Genomic DNA, 22,910 nt, shown 5'->3' with positions numbered 1-22,910 from the left:
GGTGTGCGTATGTGTGTGTAGGTGTGTGTATGTGAGTGTAGGTGTGTGTATGTGTAGGATATCGACGCAACCTGGAGAATGTTTTCGCTATAGGAGCAGCCTCGTGAGGCTGGTAGACGGTGGTGCTGCAGAGGGAGGCCGGGGGGGGGGGGGGGGAATAAAATCATAGGACATCAAAACTGTCAAGTGAGAACAATAAGCAATCGTGATTGCACAAAGAGAAATAAAAACAAAAAAAAAATACAGATTTTGAATTTTTTTTCTCAGTAATCTTTGAAGCAAAAAAAGGTTCAAATACGAAATATAACTATATACGCTTCCTTTGTTCCTTCAAAATCAATTTATTGATACAGCATTGTGTGCAGCTGCTGTCTACGACTTAAGTTGAGATCCTTTTAAAGAAATATGATAGTGGGAAAAAGACCCCTTTAGTGCATATTGTTTTTGAAATCAGAGGCGCATTTTAAAGAATAGTGGCTGGAGATTTGTTTTACGTTGCCACTAAATAATAATAATAATAAAAATGTAAATAAAATAGATTATATTAAACTGCAAAACCAATTATCTCAAAACTTACTCATACACATAATAGTCAATGATCAAGTAACCCGTGAGTTTCAACGATGAAACTCACGCCACGGCCTGATAATTTGATAATATGTTTTTATAACGTTTAACATGCAGGGAAAAGCTTTATTGTGACAAGGCTGAACTCGATCCGGTAACTTAACTTTTTAACTGGGAGGGAATACTATCATTTCAGGGGAATGAAGAAACGAAAAACGTTACCTAACGGAGTTTAGGGTTAATTCATTGAACTTATTGGGTTAATTTGGGTTCTTATTGGGTTAATTGGGTTAATTATAGTGTTAATTCATTGGGTTGGATGAATTACAATTCAACCATCAAAATATCATCAAATAGGCAATGGCTTTGTTCAAATGTAGACGAGTAGAAGCAATTTTCACCCGTCATAACATGACGGACGATTTTTTAGTATATATATATATATACAGGGGCGGACTGGCCAGGTCGGCTAGTCGGATCCCCGACTGGGCCAACGGCCAAGTGGGCCACTTTAAGCAATTTTTTATTGAACTTAATACATTTAATTTAAATCTAACATTTTTAAAGCGTAACAATAGAAGAAAAAATAAAATTTGTTCACTCTATGGGAAAAAAGTGTTTGGAAGCAGGTTAATTTTTCTCCCATCCTTAGTCCCCCCCCCCCCCCCCAGAAGCCAAAGTAAATAGCCGAAGTCCACAGGTGCGAATGATTTCCTCTCTTTGTCAACTTTCTCTCTAGTTTTTAGAGCTCTGGATCTATGGCTCCCACATTGAGGAAACAGGAGGGGGCCAGAGAAATTAGGGTTCGACGTGTCCTGAAAAAGGGCACGGGACGAAAAAAGAGCTTTCAAAAATTTTATATTAGTACGTCTATTCACAACAATTGGCCTGCACCACTAGACAAAGCGGCCCCGGCCCTGCTAGAAATGTGTGGGCCATGCTTTGGGGTGTTGATACATGAGCAGCGGCATGCACAAGGTTGGGGGGGGGGGGGGAGAAAGAACATCTGTTGGCCCGGTTCCGAGTCTCAAGGGGGCCCAAGATTTTTTAAACGAGGAGTGAAATATCAGGGTTGGCAAAAGCCCGGGTTTTTTTTAAAAAAGCCCATGGACCCAGGGTTGTTTTAAATAAAACCAAAAAAACCCAACTACAGCTGGGTTTTTAAAAGAAATGTGAGTTTTTTTTGTCTTTTTTTAGGGAAAATGTGGGGTAGTTGTAGCATATTGTAGCGTAAGTATATGGACAAAGCACAAAAGTTGTCTTGGGGTAAAAAAAGCTGGAAAATTCAGCGTTTTCTGAGGAAAAGCATAAAAGACAATAAAACCCAAGAATGGTGAAAGTTCAGATTTTTTAGTTTCTATGATTACTAACAGTTAAGGCAAAGTTACTTCTAGAGTGATAGAATCTATTGTTCCTTTTTAATTACTACATTTTTTTTCTTGCACCTTATTTTATTGTACTTTATTTTGTTATGCAAAACTACTGTAAAACCTCAAGTAGTTTAAATCCCTTTTTACTGAATTCCAGCTTAATCAAGACATTTCTTTGAATTTTATGTTGCCTGTTTTTCTATTTCTGCATACAGAGTAAGAAATATTAACCTTTTTCGTAAGATAATGAAAATACTGTACATCCTATTCTGTTTTCTGTCCAACCATTTGTAAAACCTGTTAATTTCTAAAAAATATACGTTGTTTATTCGAGATTTGTGGCGTGTTGGATTGCAGAACATAATTCACGCGAAAGCCTTTTAGCTAGAGTAGTTTCCTCTCTACAATCTACAAATATTAAGAAAAACAGAAGTGACAGGACTTAGTCGAGAAAATTTGAGTTATTTATTGACCTGTTAAAGAAAAAAGTTAAATATATTTATTTAAAATCTTTGAAGTATTTTTTTAATGCCGTTAAGAGTTAGGAAATACTATTAAAGTTAAAATTCCTTATTATGTCCATTGTCTGTGGTGGAGAACAAATAAAAAAGAAGTTTAAATTGTGAAAGTATTTAAATCTAATTAATTTTTTTTTAAACGTCTCAGAAAATTTTTAAAAACCTAAAAGTGGGCTAAATAATGAGTTTTTTTAAATGGGTTTTTTTAACAAAAAAAAAAAAAACATTGGGTCCAACTCAATTGGATCCAATTCGGCCAACCCTGTGAAATATACAGTAGGGACGTAGTGGTAAACAAAATGGAGGGGGGGCCGTAAAAGTCATTTGTGACGGGCCTCAAAAATTTCTGTACACGCCCCTGGCCTGATATTCACTGGTCGCGGCAGATTCAACTAAATGCAGTCAGTTGGCAATCGATTTCATTAGTCTAATGTAATTTATCGCTATACGAGTATTTTCATCTCAGAATCGCATCGGGAAAGCAAGTCTGAACTACGATAAACTGAACCTGAAACAGGACAAAATTCCAACTTAGTAGGGCGAGCTCCTGAACATAGGCGGATTCAGGCCTGAGTTCCAGGTTAGGCAAGGGGATGGGGGGAGTAAGATTTTTTTCTCTTTATTTTATTTTATTTTATTTTTTTTGAGCAACATTAGTTGTAATCAGGGCCAGACTTAGACTTAACGTGGTTCCAGGGTTGCCAACCTTGGAGAAACAATTTGAGGAGAATCTGTGCTGATTTTGAGGAGTAACTTAAAATTTTGCGGAGCAGTTCGGAATTTTATATAAAAATCAATAAAATTAACTAAAACAAATTTTCTGATTTTTTTTAGAGCTATAATAATTATTTTAAGCACTAGTATGAAAATAATTATTTCTAAATTAATAAAACAGGTTTATACACAATTTCAATCTTTGAGTATAAGCTTTAATTTCCCATATTTACATGTTTGTTATGATGAAATAGCAAAATTTAAGCTGGAAAACTTCGGCACGGAAATACAGAGCAAAAGAACTTCTTTGCGGAGCCGCGGAGTTTCGCCATTTTTGCGCAGCAACTCCGCAAAATGCGAAGCAGTTGGTAACCCTGGGTCCCTGTGGTATTTCAGGTATTAGGTCTCTTTGTAGTCCTAAAGTCACGATAGTATGAAGTGTACAATTGAGGACTTTGATGTCCAAACTTTTCTTTTTTTAAAAATTCACTTTTGCGTGCGGAGAATTGGTTGTCCCGATTGGTGCAACAACGGGTCACAAATGTAAGATTAGACCTCTGCTTTGTAGTAAATAATGTGGGAAAGATATTAGCCTTTCGATCGGACACTAATGCTATTTATTGGTCTTACCAAAAATGAGTGAGTCTGGACTTACCTGGTTCTTGGTCAAGGCCCAAGAAGGAAATTGTGTATTACAGCTTTAAAGTGGTCCGGGATACATTTTGAAAAAAAAATGGTATTAAACAATTTAGAGTTTTGACATTTTTTGCACTGATTCACCATCAGTTTGATTCGCAAAATCATAACATAAATATTTAAAAAAAAAATTTGTTATTGTTTTCTAAAAAAAAAAAAAATGGGGTTGCTTTAAATTGCTAAAACTCAAAATATTCTTAGTCAATTTTCAAGTTTTTTTCAAAAAACTATGCAGTAATGTCTAAGTTTTAATTTTTATTCGACGATTTAAAAAATATTAATTCAATAAAATATTTGAAGAAAAATTTCGAAAAATTCAAAGATACTTTTAAAAAAATCATATTTTTTGAAGTCATGGTTTTTTTCATATTCACCGTATAAAAATCAAAGTAAACTGTTTGAAAAAGATATGCTCCAAATTTCATTACTTTATTTTTATCAGCTCTTGACTTATATGAGTTTGAATGCGAAAAATCGGGAAAAATTGCATCATGGAGAGAAACGCGTTTGAAGTTTTAAAGTTAAATATAATATTAGTTAAAAGAATGCAACAAAAATAATTATAGCTTTCGTTCTAATTAAAATAGAAACAAGATTCAAACGCCCTTTTAAGCAGAAAAAGATGGAGAAGTTTTTTAAATGATAGAAAAAAAAATTGCAAAATTTGACACATTTTGTTTCCCGGATCCCTTTAAATATCGAAAAATAGCTAGACAAAGTCTTCGAACCTTAGGCATTCCCTTAAAGTCACTAAAGATAGCTTAGAATTTCACTTATAGAAATTTTCATGGGAGAGCTTCGTAACCCTTTTATTTGCACTATAGCCAAAAATTGATTTCAGTTTCAGAAGAAAAAAAAAATGCCCAGAGAGAACTAGTGTTTCCTCCAGACCAAAAAAGGGGCAGTGCGCTTTCAGATAAAAGGGATAAAAGGATAGAGAAGTTTTGTTGAATAAAAAAGGTGCTTCTTTTATTTTTTGGTATACTAGGTACATACATAGTTCAAGTGTTTTCTATAGTAATTATTTTTAAAATATTAAAAAGCTTTTTGATGTTTAGTTTTAAAGGTAATGCAAAAAACATTCAGATATATTCTAATCAGATTTTTTGTGCATAAATGGTTAAAACGAAAGAATAACGTTTCAAAGACAGGGGTCAAAGGTTACCTTAAAAGCGAAAGGGCACTGTGCCCTTCTAAAAAATCTTGCGGGAAACCTTTCTCTTTTCCTTTCAATGTTTCCAAACATATTATAAGATTATATTTTTAAAATTTCAATGTCGGAAAATTTCGAAGGAGAGTCGCCAGATTCCCTATAGTAACGCAATGTAGTTTAAAATTGGGTCATGTATACTTCCGTTTTTAAATAATTCCAAATGAGATCACTGACCCTCCTATTCTCTCAAACGTGACCAAAGTTAGTTTTGCGTTTTTTAATAGTTCAAACTCTCAACGTTTTTGTAGAGAGCTCCCTATGCTGTTGAATTAATTTTACTAAGGGTAGCCTAAAATTGCATTTCTAAAACTTCCCATTTCGGAGAATTTCTGGGAAGAGGCCCTCGACATTCTATTGTAAACAAAGATAGACTAAAATGGATTTCAATTTTGAAAAAAAAAAAGTTAAGAAAACAAAATTGTGGGGGAACCCCTTGTTTTCCCTCTCCTTTAACGCTACCGAAAATTGTAAAAATTGCCTTTTTTGACATCAACTTTGAAAATATCGCTTGGAAAAGAACTAGAACCCCATGCCCCGATTCTTTTCTTAGGCCTATATAGATCAACCAATTTCAAAAAAATTCCGGGGGGATTTACCTGGTTAATCATCGTTTTCCTCGTATTCTTCCTGTGTTGTCAGTATAGAAGCCTAAAGATGTGCCTTTTCAGGCTTATAACCATAAGTATCCTTTCAGGGCACATAAAAAATGTGTCAGTCTTAGCTATATTTTACGTTTCGCAATTTTCTATTTCAGAACTTTAAATCTTGATTTAGGAACTTAAAGAAAAATAGGAACTAGTAGTAGTTTAATGTCTTTGCTCGATTAATTTACAGAAGTGGGCCAAAATATTCTTTTGCCGACTGGGCCAAAGTCAGCCAGTCCGCCCCCTGTATATATATATATATATATATATATATATATATATATATATATATATCTATATATATATATATATATATATATATAAAACAATGTGTTTTCTTGCAGATATTATGCCATAATGTACCCCTTGAGCTTGAGATGGACTAAGTCCCGTGGTCCAGTAATCATGACGGTGATATGGGGATCTGCTGTAGGACTTTCCAGTTTTCAATTTATCCATGGAAAAGCGGAGAAATTCACTGTAAGAGGACACGAGTTTTATGATTGCACGGAAGTATGGGAGGAACTGGATGGAAAGGTGACGTAGCACTTATTTATTTTTTTTAATTATTTTTTTTTTCAATTTTCACTAGATTTTGTCTACTACTAGTCATAATACAAAACTAGGACTTTGAGTTTTCACATAAATTGTAATTTAAAATTTTAAATTACAGACTACAAACTTGAGAACTACAAACGATACTTCAGGGGAAAAACATGATCTATTTTTTTTTTTCACCTCCATCATTATGATGTTTTCAATGTTCTGAAATATGCCCTTCGCTCTTGAACACGAGAAACGCGATGGCTTCTTTAAAATCTCTTTCAATACGGTTACTTGGTTTAAAAGTAGTTTCTAATTGCAATAACTTAATACAGTTTGGGCTATAATTGGCGAATTATAATACAAGGTAAGATTGTCAATATGGCCAACCTTTAATGCATACCCCAGTATCTCATTTAAGATTTCTAAGGCTCTAAATTTAACAACTTCATCACATGACTCATAAAAAAGAGAAAGTAATTCCATATGCAGATTTCAGTTTCAACCATGTTTTCCAGCAGTTTTAACAAAGAAAGAAAATTCGGCCTTATTAGGAACACAGGTTCCCAATAAAGCCAATTCTTAAAAAATGCCAAAAAAGTATCATCAAATTAAAAGAAATGGAAAAATTCTTTATTTTCAACATAAAAACATAATAAATCCCATATGACGAACTTAAAAAATTCTATCTAAAAGTCTATTTGATTCAGTAGAAGGCACAAAAATCAATCGACACAATGGGAAGTCGTTATTTTTTGATTTTTGGTTACTCTTGCGTACAGTTCTTGCGTATATATATATACAGCATATGCAACACAGTATCATAGCCTCCTCCCGACCCTTTTTTGTCTTAACAAGACACAGAACTGCTAATAAAGACAATCATGGACTTTTAGAGCTATATATATTGCAGGGTTATCAAATAACAGGAAAAACTGACAGTACACAGCGACATTTTTCTTTTTGAATTCGTCAACAATATTAGCTAGGAGCTCAGGAACCATTTTTTCATACTACTAAACTACATTGAATCATGAATAAAACAAAATTTGTTAACGCTTTTGAATAATAGCTGTTGCTTTACTTTTGCTTGTCGATTATAAACTGCTTAATGATACCGCTTTATTATTAGTTATGATTTTCTGATGACAATAAAATTACAATCTAGTGTTTTCTTTTTTTTGTTAGTCTACATAGAAAAGGGGGGTTGTTTGCATTATTGATCTATACGGCCCTTATTCGGCGCCCGCATTTTTTCATATTTTTAAATAACACGGAAAATAAAAAATCTAACGACGAAGACGTAAGAAAGTTTCTATGAAATTTAATACAATTTTGCTCTTTTATGAGATCTATCAGAAACCAATCGATGCTATCGCTCTGAGTGATATTATCTTGGTTTAGTGAACATCACACTTGAAACGTTCCGGTTTGTATAGAAATACACAAAATCACAAAAAAAGAAATCTAACGGACTATATATAAATTAAAGTTTTTACCAATGAAACTTTATTAACAAGTACTAAAAATACTGCTTTTTGTCATTTAAACAAGATTATGAAAGTGTTCATAATCAGCGTTTTAATGCCGCAACGCAAACACTGAGATGGGAATTAAAAAACTCGTCTTTTTTTTTAAATTCATCTATAAAGATTTATTAATGATTTATATTAGTATTTGCATAATATTCAGAAGCACTTCAACTCAACGTCGGACATTGAATTTTTTTTTTTTTTTTTTTTTTAGAGCAATCACGATTGCTTATTGTTCTCCTTTGACCGTTTTTGATGTTCCTTGCCTTTTTTCAGCTTGGACCAGAAGCTTCTGCAGCACCACCGCCCACCGTCCTCTACAGGCGGCGCGGCGCGGCTGCTCCGGGTCCTGAGCTATCCGCTTCTCCGGTCCTGAGCTATCCGTCCATGTCCTACACACACGCACGCTCACGCACTCACACACATACACGCCTTCGTGCATACACACAGGTCTACGCAGACACACAACTATGCACACGTAACCGCCCAGGAGGAGAGGCAGGCTTGGGGGGGGGGGGGGAGGGGGGACAGGAGCTGTTTCTAGAAACAATAACTCCAATGAGTAGGGTCCTGTCTCAGTTCGTGATTGCGAAAAACATAATTTGAGTTCAAAATTTCAGAATTCAATTTTTTTTTTTTTTTTTAATGAAAATCATAAACTTGAAATATGCGGAAAAATGGGCGCATGTGAGCATATGTTTTATTAGGATAGCGGTAAGCAAAAAAAACTTGAGAAAATATCAAGTTATGGCAGCACCAGTCCTACCTCTTGGCCAATATTTTAGAGCAATGATCCATTTTATGTTTCTGTGGTGGCAACTCCTTTCTTCTAGCAGGTCTTGTATGTAATTTTATTAGCCTTTTTCTCGTGGAAAACGTGTTTTTTAAACTAATTATTCATCTAAACTTAATTAATGCAGAACATTATTTATGAACATTCAAGTAAATTCATGACAATGATTAAATTTTTTTATTAAACTAAGGATTATCTTTTTTTGCAAGTCAGTTCTAAGGTAGACGCTGGGGGCACTTGTGGAGCTCAGCATCTAGGGGCAAATGTGAACAGTTCCTATATCCCCTCCGTAATATTAATATTTATGTACCACACTATACATGTTTAAAAAAATGTGTTAATATTTATAATTATTTTTTTCTGTAATCAAATTGTAAATTTATTGTAACTTATTAATATTGTTATTAAATATTTATTTATCTATTCTTATTATTTTTGAATTTTTTTCTTACTAAGGTTGTTCATCTACACTTTAGTGTTTATATAATGCTAACAGGAAATAAAAATACGCAACATACTTTAATTAAGTTAAAAATTGAAGTTGAGAAATTGACAATATGTTTTTCCAAAAATAAAGATATGAAAAAAAAAAAATGTTTACAAGTTTTCTTCTTTTTCCTACATAGAAATCAGAGAATTTGTATACATTGTGCTCTCTAAAATAATATTGTGCTCGAATTTTGATAACTTATCTTCATAAGTAGAGCTACTAACGTCAAAACTAATAAAAATATTTTCTCGAAGTTATATCTCCCATAACGTTAGAAGTATTTAGTTTTGTTTTCAGTAAATACTCCGCAGGATTTTTTTTCTACTACCATATTAGGTTCAAAATCTTTTCATTTTAAAACAGCGTAGCTTTTGCTATTGCAGACTCTGCATAAAAGTTATTCCATCGAATAAAATATTCTCGCTGTTCAATATTAGAAGAAGTACTCTTTTCGTAAGAAATATAAAATAAAGGTAGAACAATAAACAATTTCTTTTCTGCCTGTCAGCAAAATTCTTGACTCTGAAATAGAAATATTTTGCGATTGAGGATATTATACATTGATAAATCCAAAGATGAGTGAAAACATGAAAAAAATTTCATGCACGGGATTCGAAACATACTCAAATAGCGTTTCAATGAGGTAAAAAAGCAAAAACTGTTACACATAACAGTTATACCCCATCTAGAGTAAAAAAAAGTGCTATAGTTATAGGGCTAGAGAACAAAACGAAATATTTTATGCCGTGAGAACGAATTAAATGTCCATGATCCAAATGAGTGTGATCCATTTATCATGATATTGAATATTATTGTATGTCAAGAAAGGAAATAAATCGTGTGTTTTTTATTATCAGCAGTTTTATAGAAGCTGTTTTAAAGTAAATGTCAATATTTTCTTCAAAAAATCCAAATTAATTTCCGAAAAAGCAGTAGTACATTTAAATTAGTTCTAAGCTAGATATGTATTGGATAACAATGGGTCATTTACATGCAATGTCCATCAGTCAGCTGTTTTTTTTTTTTTTTTTTTTTCAAGTCACAAGTTCATTTTACATGTACTGCTATAGACAAAAAGGGCATCCAGAACTGAACAAGCCTTCTTGTCGTTAAAAAAAAAAAAAAAATCGTTCGTTTCTTTCTAGAGGTTTGTCTGAAATTCCCCCCCCCCCCCTTTATTTTTAGGCTTAAAACCAGAGTATAGAACTCACTTTTATAAGCATCATGCCCGAAACATTTTTCACGTTGATGAAACATTTTAAAAAATATTGGAAGAGTCGCATTTTGCACAGTCAAGGTTGAATCGCAGATCTTCGGTATAGAACTTTTCAGTGTTCCAACATGTAATTTTGTTTAAAAATTAAATCATGTTTGCTAATAAAATAGCATTAATGTATATAATCTTAATATATAAAAATCTTCTGTGCGAACGGTTGTCACCATAAGGCTTTTTAAACGGCTGGACCGATTTTGATCAAATTTTTTGTGTAATTAAGATGTGGCAAGCATGGTTTCGAAGCGCGATGGATCGAATCGGAAACGTTGTTGTTAAACAATTAATTAATTTAAACATTGGATGGTTATATCTCCCAAATGATTAATATTTATTTTAACCTATTGTTGAGCGAGAATTGAAATAAATATTTAACCCGTTGCCAAAGGAATAGTAAAAAAGCCAGCTCTGCTTTTTGTAATAAAATTTCCTACTGTGATATGTCAATTGATAATAGATAAAACGTAGAGAGAGAGAGAGTGAAGCCTACATTTCTTGAAGGCAACGATTTTACGTCCCAAGATATATTTTAAAGTAAAGTACTTAAAGGTTCACGCAAAACGTGTGTTTTGTTGTCGTAGTTGAACCATGTGACTTGATCGGTGCTTCAGGATTTCCTAACCAAATAATCAGAAAGTACCAAACCTAGCAACATTTGTTTCTCGGCTCAAATCCATCTGAGTTTTGACACCGATGTCAAGAATACTTCAAGGATTATCAAACTAATCAGTACATTATTAAAGGAAAAGATGATGGAATTTAAAGACGAAACAAATTTTATTTTTGTCCAGATAAATTACAACGGGGGTAGTTCTGTACACAAAAGATCAGTGCAGTGGAAGATCGAGGATATTTCGATAATTGGGAATCTGGCGAGGTCGTCTCATTTTTGGCGTTAATAACTTTATTTTTGTAACCCTGCTGATTTATAGTAGCCCTATGTAAATAGATGTTTCCGTTCTCTTTGTTTAGCTTTGCACCGAAAAATACCTCTCGCGCAGGCGCTGGAGCCAAAAATTGACGCCAATGAAAAAAGATCGCCAGATTCCCAATTATCGAAATATCCCCGGAAGATATTTATCTTTGGTGGAAAGAACAAATTTGGCAATATATGAAGTTTTAAAAGTTTTCGTTCAAAAGATCGGACTGCTAATCGGTCGGAGCTGGTTTCGCTCATTGATCGGCTGGATTACAGTAACGTGGTGGCTTGGTGACTTTGGCTATAAACAATAGAGTTGCGTAATCATTTGTTTACATTTTAAAGCTACTGTTAATGTATTTTATTGTATTTTTTGTTTATTTGGAGAAATATTTCAAATCGCAAAGAACTGCTTTTCGTTTTTAAAGGGTTTTTTAGTCATTTAAGCTGAAGAATGTGTTTATTTTACAACGGGAGGGGGTGGGGGGAGTGATTTTTGCTTATTCAGAGAACCTTATATTTTTATAGTTTTTTACCCTTTTTACCTTTATAATTTTTTGAACGATATCCTTTCGATTGTTTTATTCTTTTTCATATGGGGGATGTTGCAGCGGGATTTACCGTTTGTTCTAGATGGGTAGTTAGTTTTTTACACTTAATATTTGAGGACGCTTTTTATCGTTTGAGTATGGCTGAAGGAACAAACCATCAAGTATGAGGGAAAAAATAGTTAATAAAACAACTGCTCAGTGGGCATTACATAAATCAAGTTGTAATACATATACGCATTCTGACACCAAGCAGCTTAAATCGCTTTCTTTTTACTTATTTTTTTTCAAAAAACGGTACAAACACTTGATAGTTTATTGAAATTTTTTAACTTTTCAATTTACAAAGTTTGAACAGAACAACGTCTGTCGGGTCCACTAGTAAATTTATATTTCTGAGGTTGCACGGGTTCCGTTGTGTATCACTTCTTGATTCAATGGAAAACAATGGTTACGGTACATCCCCAAAAATATAAATAAAACTTCATGTCGAATTATACTAAACATAATTAAATTCATATTAAATCTGAATTATATCTGTGGATTCAAGTTGAATAATTCAGGAAAGTTCTTTAATGACGATCTGTGATGCGACTCTGTATGCGGCGTGCCAAGCTTACAATATTTGTTTTTTTAAAAAATATCTACAACTGAAAAGTTTTTTCGAACATGGGGCTCATAGTAGTGAATCCAACACTCGAGTTTTACGACGAAAAATAAGTGAAAAGATTTTGAAACATGCCCCTAGAAAAGAAAAGGCAGTTTTTTTATTGCTTAAATATTTTAGAGTGAAGTCTTGAGTCTCCCAACTTTCACCAAATGTTCATGCTTTTAAACTTTGCACCTCTCTAGCCCCTCAGACGAGTGTTAATGGTTAATATAATGCTCCCTTTCCCTCTAAATATAAATAATGACTGTGAAACTGTCAAGAACGGAAGAAAAAAGAGGAGGGGAGTGCCATTTCCTCCCCCCCCCCCAAAAGAAGATTATGTACTTATCGGTGGAAAACGGTGGTCATATTTGGATTTAGGGGGTCATTTTACATAAGAATAAGAATAAAGAATAGTGTCAGAAATTTTTGAAGGTATTTTTTCTGCGTAGTAAATTAAACAATACCGCTAGTTAAGCAAGAAATCAAAATTGAAGTCTAAAGCTTAATGTTATTCACACGAAAGTAGTTTCATTTGGAAAAATTGGGCACAGCGTGAAAAATGTTTTATTTTTTTTTTCATTCCTGTATCTTTTCAAAAATTGAATTGAACTGTTTTTGATACCAAAGACATTATTCTTAATGAAATCTAAAAGTATGAAAAAATACTACAACTATAGACCAACGATTTTCAACCGATGGACCGGCGGACCAATAACGGCCCGCAGAAAATTTTGACCGGTCCTCAGAGTTTGTTTCCTTGTCCACGGCAAAAATATTTCCTTACTAAAAAAGAAAAAAAAATGAAAAGAAAACACAATAATAATGATAGTATTACACTATACGACATCTTTTATTTGGATGTTTTAATTAGTTTTCGTATTTTTCTACGATTTTTTTAGCAACTTTTATTATTTATGTATAATTATTTCAATAACTACTTATCTTACTCTTACTATAGAAATATTTTCATAACAGTTCGCTGACGCCAAGTAAAAAGTTTGTATTTATATATTTATTCATTCATTTATCTTTATTTTTATTTTGTAAAAAAAGAAAGAAGAAAAAAACCCTCAGCGGTTCGCGTTATTTTTTCACAAGTATTTAAGGGTCCTTGAATCTTTTTTTTTTTTTTTGCAAAAGAAAAGGGAAAATGGGAAGAAACCTCACAGTTCCGTTAAAAAAATAATAAATCGCATGTTTGTAATGGTCCACAGATGCAAGTTTGTTTTGTTTTCTTCGAAAGAAAAAGAAAAGGAAAGGAAAAGAATTACCGGTTCCCAATTTTTTTTTCAAAAGATGTCACCGGTCCGCGGGATAAAAAAAAGTTGAGAAACGCTGATGTGTGTGTAGACAAATGTAGATGATTTGTTTTGGTGTTGATGTTTCTTGACTGCTAGAGAAACTTAATCAGAACATACCATATATTTACCGTCATGTATAACCCTGTGTTGCAAAATAATTCTTTTTAAATCTTGTACTATTACAATTAATGCCATTTTGAAATGCTTACAGGTTTATACGGCTTCAGTTTTTCATAATCACTTTCATATTACCCATGTTGGTGCTGACTTTTACATACAGTAGCATTGGATGGAAAATGTGGCGACACACCTCTCCAGGAAATGCAGACGCTTCTCGGGATCATCAACAATTAATGGCAAAAATAAAGGTAATTGTTTAAAATTGTTCCATTTGGGGAAGTCTTATTACAAGGAAATCAAGACATTTTAGGTGCTAGAAAACTTTTTTAGAAAGTTTCCCGAGTTCTATTTCGGCATCTAAATAGCTTTACTCGATGTAAGTGTGGGATGGGTGGCGGTGTGAAAGGCTTTAGCAAAGATTTTGTCAACACAACGCTTAAAGCTGCCCCAAAGAGTGAAAAAAACAAATTTCCCCCATCGCTTAGCTCAGGCGTCGAATGCCGCGGAATTAGTTGCGGGTTTGTCAACAGTAGCAAATGAGTACATTAGTTAAAAGAGAAGAAAGATTGAACATCTGAAACTCTTCAAATCTTCAGATACAAAAGGCTTTAGAATCTAAAGAGGGGTCGTGTCTCCAAAGACCCCCGACTCCCACGAGGAAATGGCAACCCTCCGCCAAGCCAGTTCACCGTTGGCGACGAATCCATGCTATTTGTTCCTAAATGTCGGCTTTGGTGTCAAATCACGTTTCCGTTAGTATTTTTTTTCTCCGCGGAGTTTAAAAACTGGTCTCGAAGTGGAACTTCTTCTTTCTTATATATTCTTTGGCTTTAGCCGCATACGCTTTTTGTCACGGGATCTGACCCACAGACCAAGTGGACCGTCGGTTGATTTTATAGATGCAGGAAGTTGTCAGTTTCCATGTCGTATGAACATGCGGTATGTAAAAGATCCCAGAGATATTCATATGGCTTTGAGTATCCTCGGCAATATTAGATCCCTAGTGCAGTTTCGAAATGAATATGAGAAACTGGAAGTCAAAATTTTCTGTGCCATTTGACGGCAACACCTTATAGGGGGCATATGGAAGACTGGATGCCATATTACTTAATCACACTAGGTTTGCAAAAACAGAACCTCTAACGCACTCCCATTTGACGGAGTTAAAATGTTTAACGACGGTAAACATTACTGATGATAGTTACAGGAAAAAACTTCCTGTGACTATCATCAGTAATGATAAACATTGTTCAGTGTTCCAAGAGGGGTTTTTTGCTGAATTTATTGAGGTTAAAGATTCATACTACGCAAGTTTTTAAAAGACAGATATACAGCCTTTGGCGCTCATGGTAAATAAATTATCAATGCGGTTTTTCACATTTTTAATATGTGCTAATATTTTTACTGGTGAGCTATATGCAGTTTCAGACATTAGATTATGTATCAGTAATTATTATCACTCCTTAGAGTTTTGGGTACTGTAAACTGTTTTAATGAACTTTTATACGGTTGCATGGTAGGGGTACCCCGAACGAAAGTTTTTGGGAAGAACTCTGAATTTCGCCTAATTAGGGTACTTTTGCCGAATATAACTCCAAATTTGGCCAAATTAGGATGATTTTGCCGAATGTAACTCCAAATTTCTCCAAATGATAATAATTTTGTCGAATATAACTGCAAATTTTGCCGGTTGATGATAATTTTGTCAAATCTTCAGACACAATTTGCCATGTAAAGCATTCTTTGAGGTAACGTCCTATCAAGTTGCCCCTGTTGGTTGGATGTCGCAGAATTAACTATGTTAAAAGGTGTAAGAGAAATATTTTTTTGTTATTTCTCAAAAGACAAGATAAAACATTTCGCGTCTGAAAAGAAAAGGCTTAAATACTAATCAACTTCAAAACTTTTAGGAAAACTTCAAGCAATACCAATAAGTTAAACTATCAACTTTCAAGTAACAATCTCGTAGCTTGACAATATTTTTCAATAGATTTTAGAGACATAGTTATTTTGTGAACACAGCAATTTAATGCTAAACGAAATGAGCTAGAATCATTTTACAGAAATGTCAGAGCAAGAAACTTTATTCCACAGATGAAAATCATTTTATTGAGAACACAATACTTGTTTCTTATAAATAAACCTTGTGCTACCTCGAAGAAGCAGCAAAAGAACCATTTTAGATTATGTGCTTGTTGAGACAGTACATGCATTCTATTTTGAGACATTAAAACCCCTTTTATATTGGTAAGTATTATATTTCTCTTTATGTTCATAAAATCTTTTGCAATATACATTTGAAAAATTCAATACTTATAGATAACCTGAATCATTTAAGAGAAATATTTTTATGCAATTACTTGGCTCGGATTGTCCCAGAATACAAAGGTCTTAATCGAAAAAAAGAGGGGGGGGGGGGGAACTTATAGATGTGTGTATCAGAGCATCGAAGCAAAAAAAAAAACTTTTCTGAACATAATAACTGTTAAATGTTTAGTTTCTGCATGTTTTCATAAATAAAATTTCCGATGACGTATATTATCAAAATCAGACTAATTTGCATAGGATATTTCATGTTCCAGACTCAAATGCTTTCCAAGAGCAGTGTTTTCTTATGTATGTGTTTTCTTCCCTATAAACGGGTCCCTATGGCATGTGTGTACTGTGGAAGTCGGACTTCACACCAAAGTTGCGGTACAGTTGTAAAAGTGAAGCAACGCACCCCAATTGCCAGCCTAGCTAGCACAAGACAACAACAACAACAACAACAACAACAGAGAACTAAAAGAACACTTGAGTTAACAATTAATTAAGCTTAAACGGCAAACTTGACTTTTGAAAATATTCAGTTCCTATTTATTAACTTCCAGCGACAACAAACTTCCAGCAAGTTTCCTTTTTAGCCTACTTTTCTAGGAAAAGTCAAAGAAAGATGAAACAGAATTGAAGAACGCTTAAAGCATCTTAAAAATATCGCTAAAAAAAGAATAAATACGAACATAAAGTAGTTAAATTTAAAAAAAAAATGAATACCGAAAAATGGTATTGCGATGGAGAAAGTGTGTCTGTCGGTCCGTCGGTCTGTTTATGTGTCCTCCTAATAACTATTGAGTGATTAGTCCGATTTGAAATAACTTTTTTTCTTCGAATGATCATGGCGTCGACACCTCACTCCCATATTTCACTCTTTTATCTAAACATTTTTCGTTCAGTTTTGAACAGTTCAAAGAAACCAAATATAAGCGCCTACGGAGAAATTTAAAGCAAATATAAATCCCCCACTTAGCGGCAGAGTAGCTTCAAACAAACTTTGTTGGAAAAAGCTCTTGAAGAAGAACATGTATTAAAAATATCTGTATGATTTGAACAATTTTTTGTTCAATTTTTAATTGTTCAAAGTTTAAAGCCCTTAACGTTAGTGCCTACGGGGAAATCAAAAGCCAATATAGATTCCAAACTTAAAGGCACGTTTGCTTCAACGAACTTGAAAATAGCTCCTGAGAACTAACTCTTGACTCCGATTCCTAGAATTCACAGGGTGGTCAACTCCGATTTCGACTTCTGTATCGCAAAATAAGTCTAAACAGCGACTGTGACTTCTTAGCTTTCTCAAAAACAAGGATTTTAGACACGGAGGGAAAATGACTGACTCTGACTCATTTTTCCCAAAAGAAGTCCTGCTCGGACTCCGCAAATATTTGCTAAAATACGGACTTTGATTGAAAAGGACCGACTCTGAGTCTTTGAATTTAAAATCTTCGGCTCCCGACTCTGAGTCCTTTATCCCAAAATCAGACTGAATCCGACTCCACTCCGCAGCCTTACTTTTTACTGTGAAATAATTATTGTTTGATTTTATCTTCACTCTGAAGTTTAATTTATGCATTTTGTTTTTGGTAGCGGCGAATGAAGCGACATTCGGAGTTCTTTATGTCATAACTTGAAAAGTTGGTCAGACGATTTTTTGTCTTCTTCTTTTTCTTTCTTTCTTTCTTTTTTTTTATGATGATGAAGAAAATTTATTTCTTTAAGATTACATTTTAACTTTTTGTTTTGTTTTTTTAATTCTTTTTTCTTCTTTTTGACAGCGGTTAAAGATTTTTTTAAGGAAAAAAAAATATATTAGCTGCTTTGTTTAAAAGGTGATAATACCCTTTTTGTTCATTTATTTAGTTTTTGCGTATCTATTTCTTTAGATGAACGAGGCATATTCAGTTTCTAGAAAAACTTTAAATGTTTAAAAGGTATGTTTGACGTAATTTGCAGTCTCAGCTAATTTAGAAAATATTGATTAGATACTAGAAAGTCGATTCTGGTATGCGGGAAAGTAGGAACGTTTCTTTTTGCAATTATTTTAAATAGATAATATTTATCATACCTGAAACCATTTTTGTATTATTTTTTTCGTAAATTTACTACGTAGCCATAGTAGTAAGGGCCGTAAACCGCGGGGCAGAAGGAGGAAAACAACTCAACAGTCCTGAAGGGGCGTGGCCGTCCGCCATCTTGGATTTTTCTCGTAGTCTTCTACGAGGGTATTTTTAGGATGACGTCACTGATTTCTCGTAGTCTTCTACGAGGGTATTTTTAGGATGACGTCACTGATTTCTTGTCGTCTTTTACGAGGGTATTTTTAGGATGACGTCACTGATTTCTTGAAGTCTCTTACGAGGGTATGATGACGTCATCTATGACGTCACGCTTTTGAACGACGCCATCTTGTTTTACGTCATAGAACATGTTCATTCATGTCTGAGCTTGAATTAATTTGATTTAATTAATTTTATTTTATTGAATTTATTCTGAATTATTTACGAGGGTCGCATTCTGAAATGCTCTACGCTGGGATTTGAACCCGGGACCTCTCGCTCCGAACGAGGATGCGCTAACCACTAGACCGGACTAAGCAGTTAGCAGGAAAGGATAATAAAGCTTTAAATGGATAACTTTCAGTAGTGGCGCCATCTGTTGCAGGCTGTGAACAATAAAGAAATGTTATTTTTTGAGATGAGCAGAACGCTGCATGATAGGAAGACAAATATGTGGAAATATTTTGAAGTTATGAAATGTTTTTAAAATAAAGATGGTTGAACGATGGTGGTGACATCTATCGGAATTTTTATGACTTTTTTTGTAACTTATGTTTCATTTTATTTATTCATATATATTTATTTTTGTTGAAATAAAGAAAAAGAGTTTTTTTGTTGCGATTCGACCCTGGGACCTTGAGGTTACATAAAGGATCCATAGATGATTGGCGCGCGCTTTACCAATCTTGGCGACTTCGGGCTATGTATGTTATTTATGAAAGACTTGAATGTATTTTCTGTAAAACAAAGTTTAATGACGTCAGGGTGTAGAGTGTGCGGTTGAAAAAAAAATATTCATGACTAGACGTGTATTTTTTAAGTAACAAAGTATTGTGTTTTGACAAATTATTTTATGCTTGAGTTTAATTTGAAAAATCGTAATAAAGTAGAATGTACGGTACTCTAATTTTGGAACACAAATGTATTTAATTCCATTATTTGCATGCTTTTTCCCACTTCTATCAAAAAGGACTTTACGAATCTCGAGGTTTGATCTGCTGATCTTTGAGCATTCGCTTTTATTAGTAGCAATTATACAATTTAGACCAAGAAGCTTTTATCTCGTTTCATGTTACATTCGATCTTTGGAATCTTTTTTTTTTAAAGAAAAAGTTAAACTTATATTATCTGAGGAGAAATTAAAATTTTGTATTCTTAAAAAAATTTCATTTTAACAGTAAATCAGTATAAAGAGGTAAGCAAATGTCTAGAATTTTTAGTAACAGTCGACTTTTCAGTAAAAAGAAAACATATTTTTTTAACTTGGATTAAAATGATTCGGTAATTTAGCTATGAGTATACAACTTTACGAAATTAAGGGACAGTTTCCCCCCGAATGATACTATTGATGAAAATAGCTTTTAAGGTATTTACATCCTAGAATTTAGGTTTTATTTTAGGGGAATATATTAAATTGATAGTATATGGACGGTAACAAAACAAAACAAAAAAAATAATAATAATGTATAAAATTTTAACAGGTGATCTACTTCAATTTTTTTATATATAACTGTATAATATATTATGCTACTAGCAAGAAGGCATATTGTTGTACTAAAACACAACACATGAAAACTTCGATGTATTTCAAGACTGTGTATCTTGCAACATTTATGATCATAGTTGTTAAAACTGATTCTGCCCGTTCACCATAATCGGGGTTTGTAATTGTGTTCTCATTCTTGAACCAATAATAAGTTTCAACCCATTAATAAAAATATATCCATCATAAAATATAAATTTCTCATAATTTGTACTTACACACACGCACACACAAAACATAATGACATATACAAACGCACTGGAGCAAGCACACACACTGGCACTCATTCGCACACACAAACCCACACACAGATACAGGTATAAATTGCTTGACTGTACACATTAAAGATAATTTATTTTCATAATAATAAGCACATTATGTCACTTATTTTTTCCGGACTTACTATTTTTAAGTGTAAGTATTTTCTATTCATTTCACTAAACTTATACGTAGTCAAAGACTCAATTTTTTCCCCACTAATATTCAAATTACACACATTTTTATTTTTAAATGCTTTCTACGATTGTGTTTTATGAATATTGTAGTAAAACTCTGTTAATAGTGTCTGTAGATGGTAAAAATAATATTGGTAATAATAATAATAATGAAGTATTTTGAATATAACAGTGTGTAAATTACATTGTAAGTTCAATAAATGCGTGAAAGTAGTAAAACGAATAAGAAAACGATTAAGTTAAAAATAATAACTGCGAATAAGAAAAAAAAACTATCTGTGTCAATTCAATGAATTAAATCGAATTGAGTAAAACTCTTGAAAAGCTGCAATTTCCCTAGCCAAACTTGATTGAAAAAACTTTGCTAGTGTGAAAGAATAATAAATAAATGAATGAAGTAAAAAATACAAGATTGAAAGTATTAATAATACGATTTTCTAAGTGAAATTCGATAAATTGTGTTCTGGAAAATGATATGTGTGTTAAAAAATAACTATGATGAAGTATTTTTGAATATATTAAAGCATAATGAATTTTATGAGTTCAGTAATTGTATGAAAATAATAAAATGGGTGAGTATATGATTAAGTTAAATAAAATAATTGTGAATATGAAAAATGTAATAATATGAGTTAATTAAATCGAATTAAACGTAACTTTTGAATAGTTGTTAAAATCCTAACTAGAGTGAAAAAACTTTGCTACTGTGAAAAATACAAGTTTGAAAATATTAATAATAAGATTTTTTAAGTTAAAATCGTCAAATTGTGTAAATAAAATGATACATTGAAAATGATGAAAGAATTATATTGAAAACGGAGAAAGTAAATTTGGCTGAAAAGAATTGAATCAAAGTCTTGAAAAGCTGCAATTTCCCTAATCTAACATTATTGAAAAAACTTTGGTGATGTGAAAAAAAATAAATAAATAAATAAATAAATAAAGTAAAAATACAAGTTTGAAAACATTAGTAATGAGATTTCCTAAGTGAAATTCTGTAAATTGTGTTTGTAGATTGTAAAGTCTCCTGCGCTAAGAAAAATAACTATGGCGAATATGTTTAATGTGAATTAGTTTACAAGTTTAATAAATGAGTGAAAATAATAAAATGGGCAAGAAAATGATTAAAATGATTAAGCTAAATAAAATAATTGTGAATATGAAGGAAATAATATGCATTAATTAATAAGAATTAAATCGAATTAAACCTAACTCTTGAACAGTTGCTATTTCAATAAATACTAATTAGAGGGGGGAAACTTTGCAACTGTGAAATATACAAGTTAGTAATAATATTTTCTAAGTAAAATTCGGAAAATTGTGTTTGTAGATTGTAAAGCCCTTGCGTTAAGAAAACTAACTATGTCGAATGTACTAATGTGAATTAGTTTACAAGTTTAATAAATGCGTGGAAATAATAAAATGGGTAAGAAAATGATTAGGTTAAATAAAATAATTGTGAATGTGAAAAAAAAATGATATGAGTTAATTAAAATGTATGAGTTTATTAAAATGAATTAAACCTAACTCTTGAATGGTTACTATTTTAATAAATTCTAACTTATAGTGAAAAACTTTGTTACTGTGAAAAATACAAGTTCGAAAACATTAATAATAAGATTTTTTAAGGAAAATTCGGCAAATTGTGTTTTGACTTGGTAGATGGGAAAGTAAAATGGTAAAGTCTCCTGTCTTCAAAAAGCACTATGCTGATGTATTTTTGAATATATTAAAGCGTAATTTATTTTACAAGTCTAAGAATTGTATGAAAATATTAAAACGTATGAGAAAAATGGTTAAGTTAAATAAAACGATACATTGAAAATGATAAAAGTAACTTTGGCTGTTTTAATAAATCCTAAACATTATTGAAAAATTTTTGATAGTGTGAGAAAAACAATTAAAATAAATGAAGTAAAAATACAAGTAATAAAATATTAATAATGTGATTTTCTAAGTGAAATTCGGTAAATTGTGTTAGTAGATTGTGAAGTAGAATTCGGAAAAATGTTTCTCGTATTGAAATAAAATAAGATTTTCTAATATTGTAGTGTGTGTAAAGTATTTTACAAGTTTAATAAATGTACGAAAATGGTGAAACGTATGAGAAAATAGTGAAACGTATGAGAAAAAAATGATTCAGTTAAGTGAGTTATTACACTGAATATGAAAAAAAAAAGTTACGAACTTCGAGACTGAAAAACTCTAAGACAATATTTCCAAAGTACGTTCGAGAATTTACCCAATTGAACCAATGTATGAAAATAATCACACCTTTTAATTATTTGATACAATTGTTCAAGAAATATAGAAGTTTAATTAAGAATTTACAAAAATTGTTAATTTAGAGAAAACCTGAAAAATGTTTAAAAAAATAAAGAAATAAATAATAAATATTATTAAAAGAAGAACTTTCACGAAAAAATCTAG

The 22,910-nt window shown here is 32.4% G+C and overlaps 1 protein-coding gene across 1 annotated transcript in view; it reads left to right on the top strand.

Moving 5' to 3' along the window:
- The window catches only part of LOC129222639 (neuropeptide Y receptor type 5-like), a 112,861-nt gene that overhangs the window by 71,758 nt on the left and 18,193 nt on the right, over window positions 1–22,910 (top strand). The window contains exons 2-4 of the mRNA XM_054857168.1: window positions 6,067–6,264; window positions 9,524–9,533; window positions 14,001–14,141. Of these exons, the coding sequence (XP_054713143.1) occupies window positions 6,067–6,264; window positions 9,524–9,533; window positions 14,001–14,141 (349 nt within the window). The remainder of the gene's footprint in view (window positions 1–6,066; window positions 6,265–9,523; window positions 9,534–14,000; window positions 14,142–22,910) is intronic.

This window comes from Uloborus diversus, chromosome 5 (genome assembly GCF_026930045.1).
Source record: "Uloborus diversus isolate 005 chromosome 5, Udiv.v.3.1, whole genome shotgun sequence".
NCBI lineage: Eukaryota > Metazoa > Arthropoda > Arachnida > Araneae > Uloboridae > Uloborus > Uloborus diversus.
Note: the sequence above shows the minus strand (reverse complement) of the source record. Positions and strands in the feature narration are given on the sequence as shown.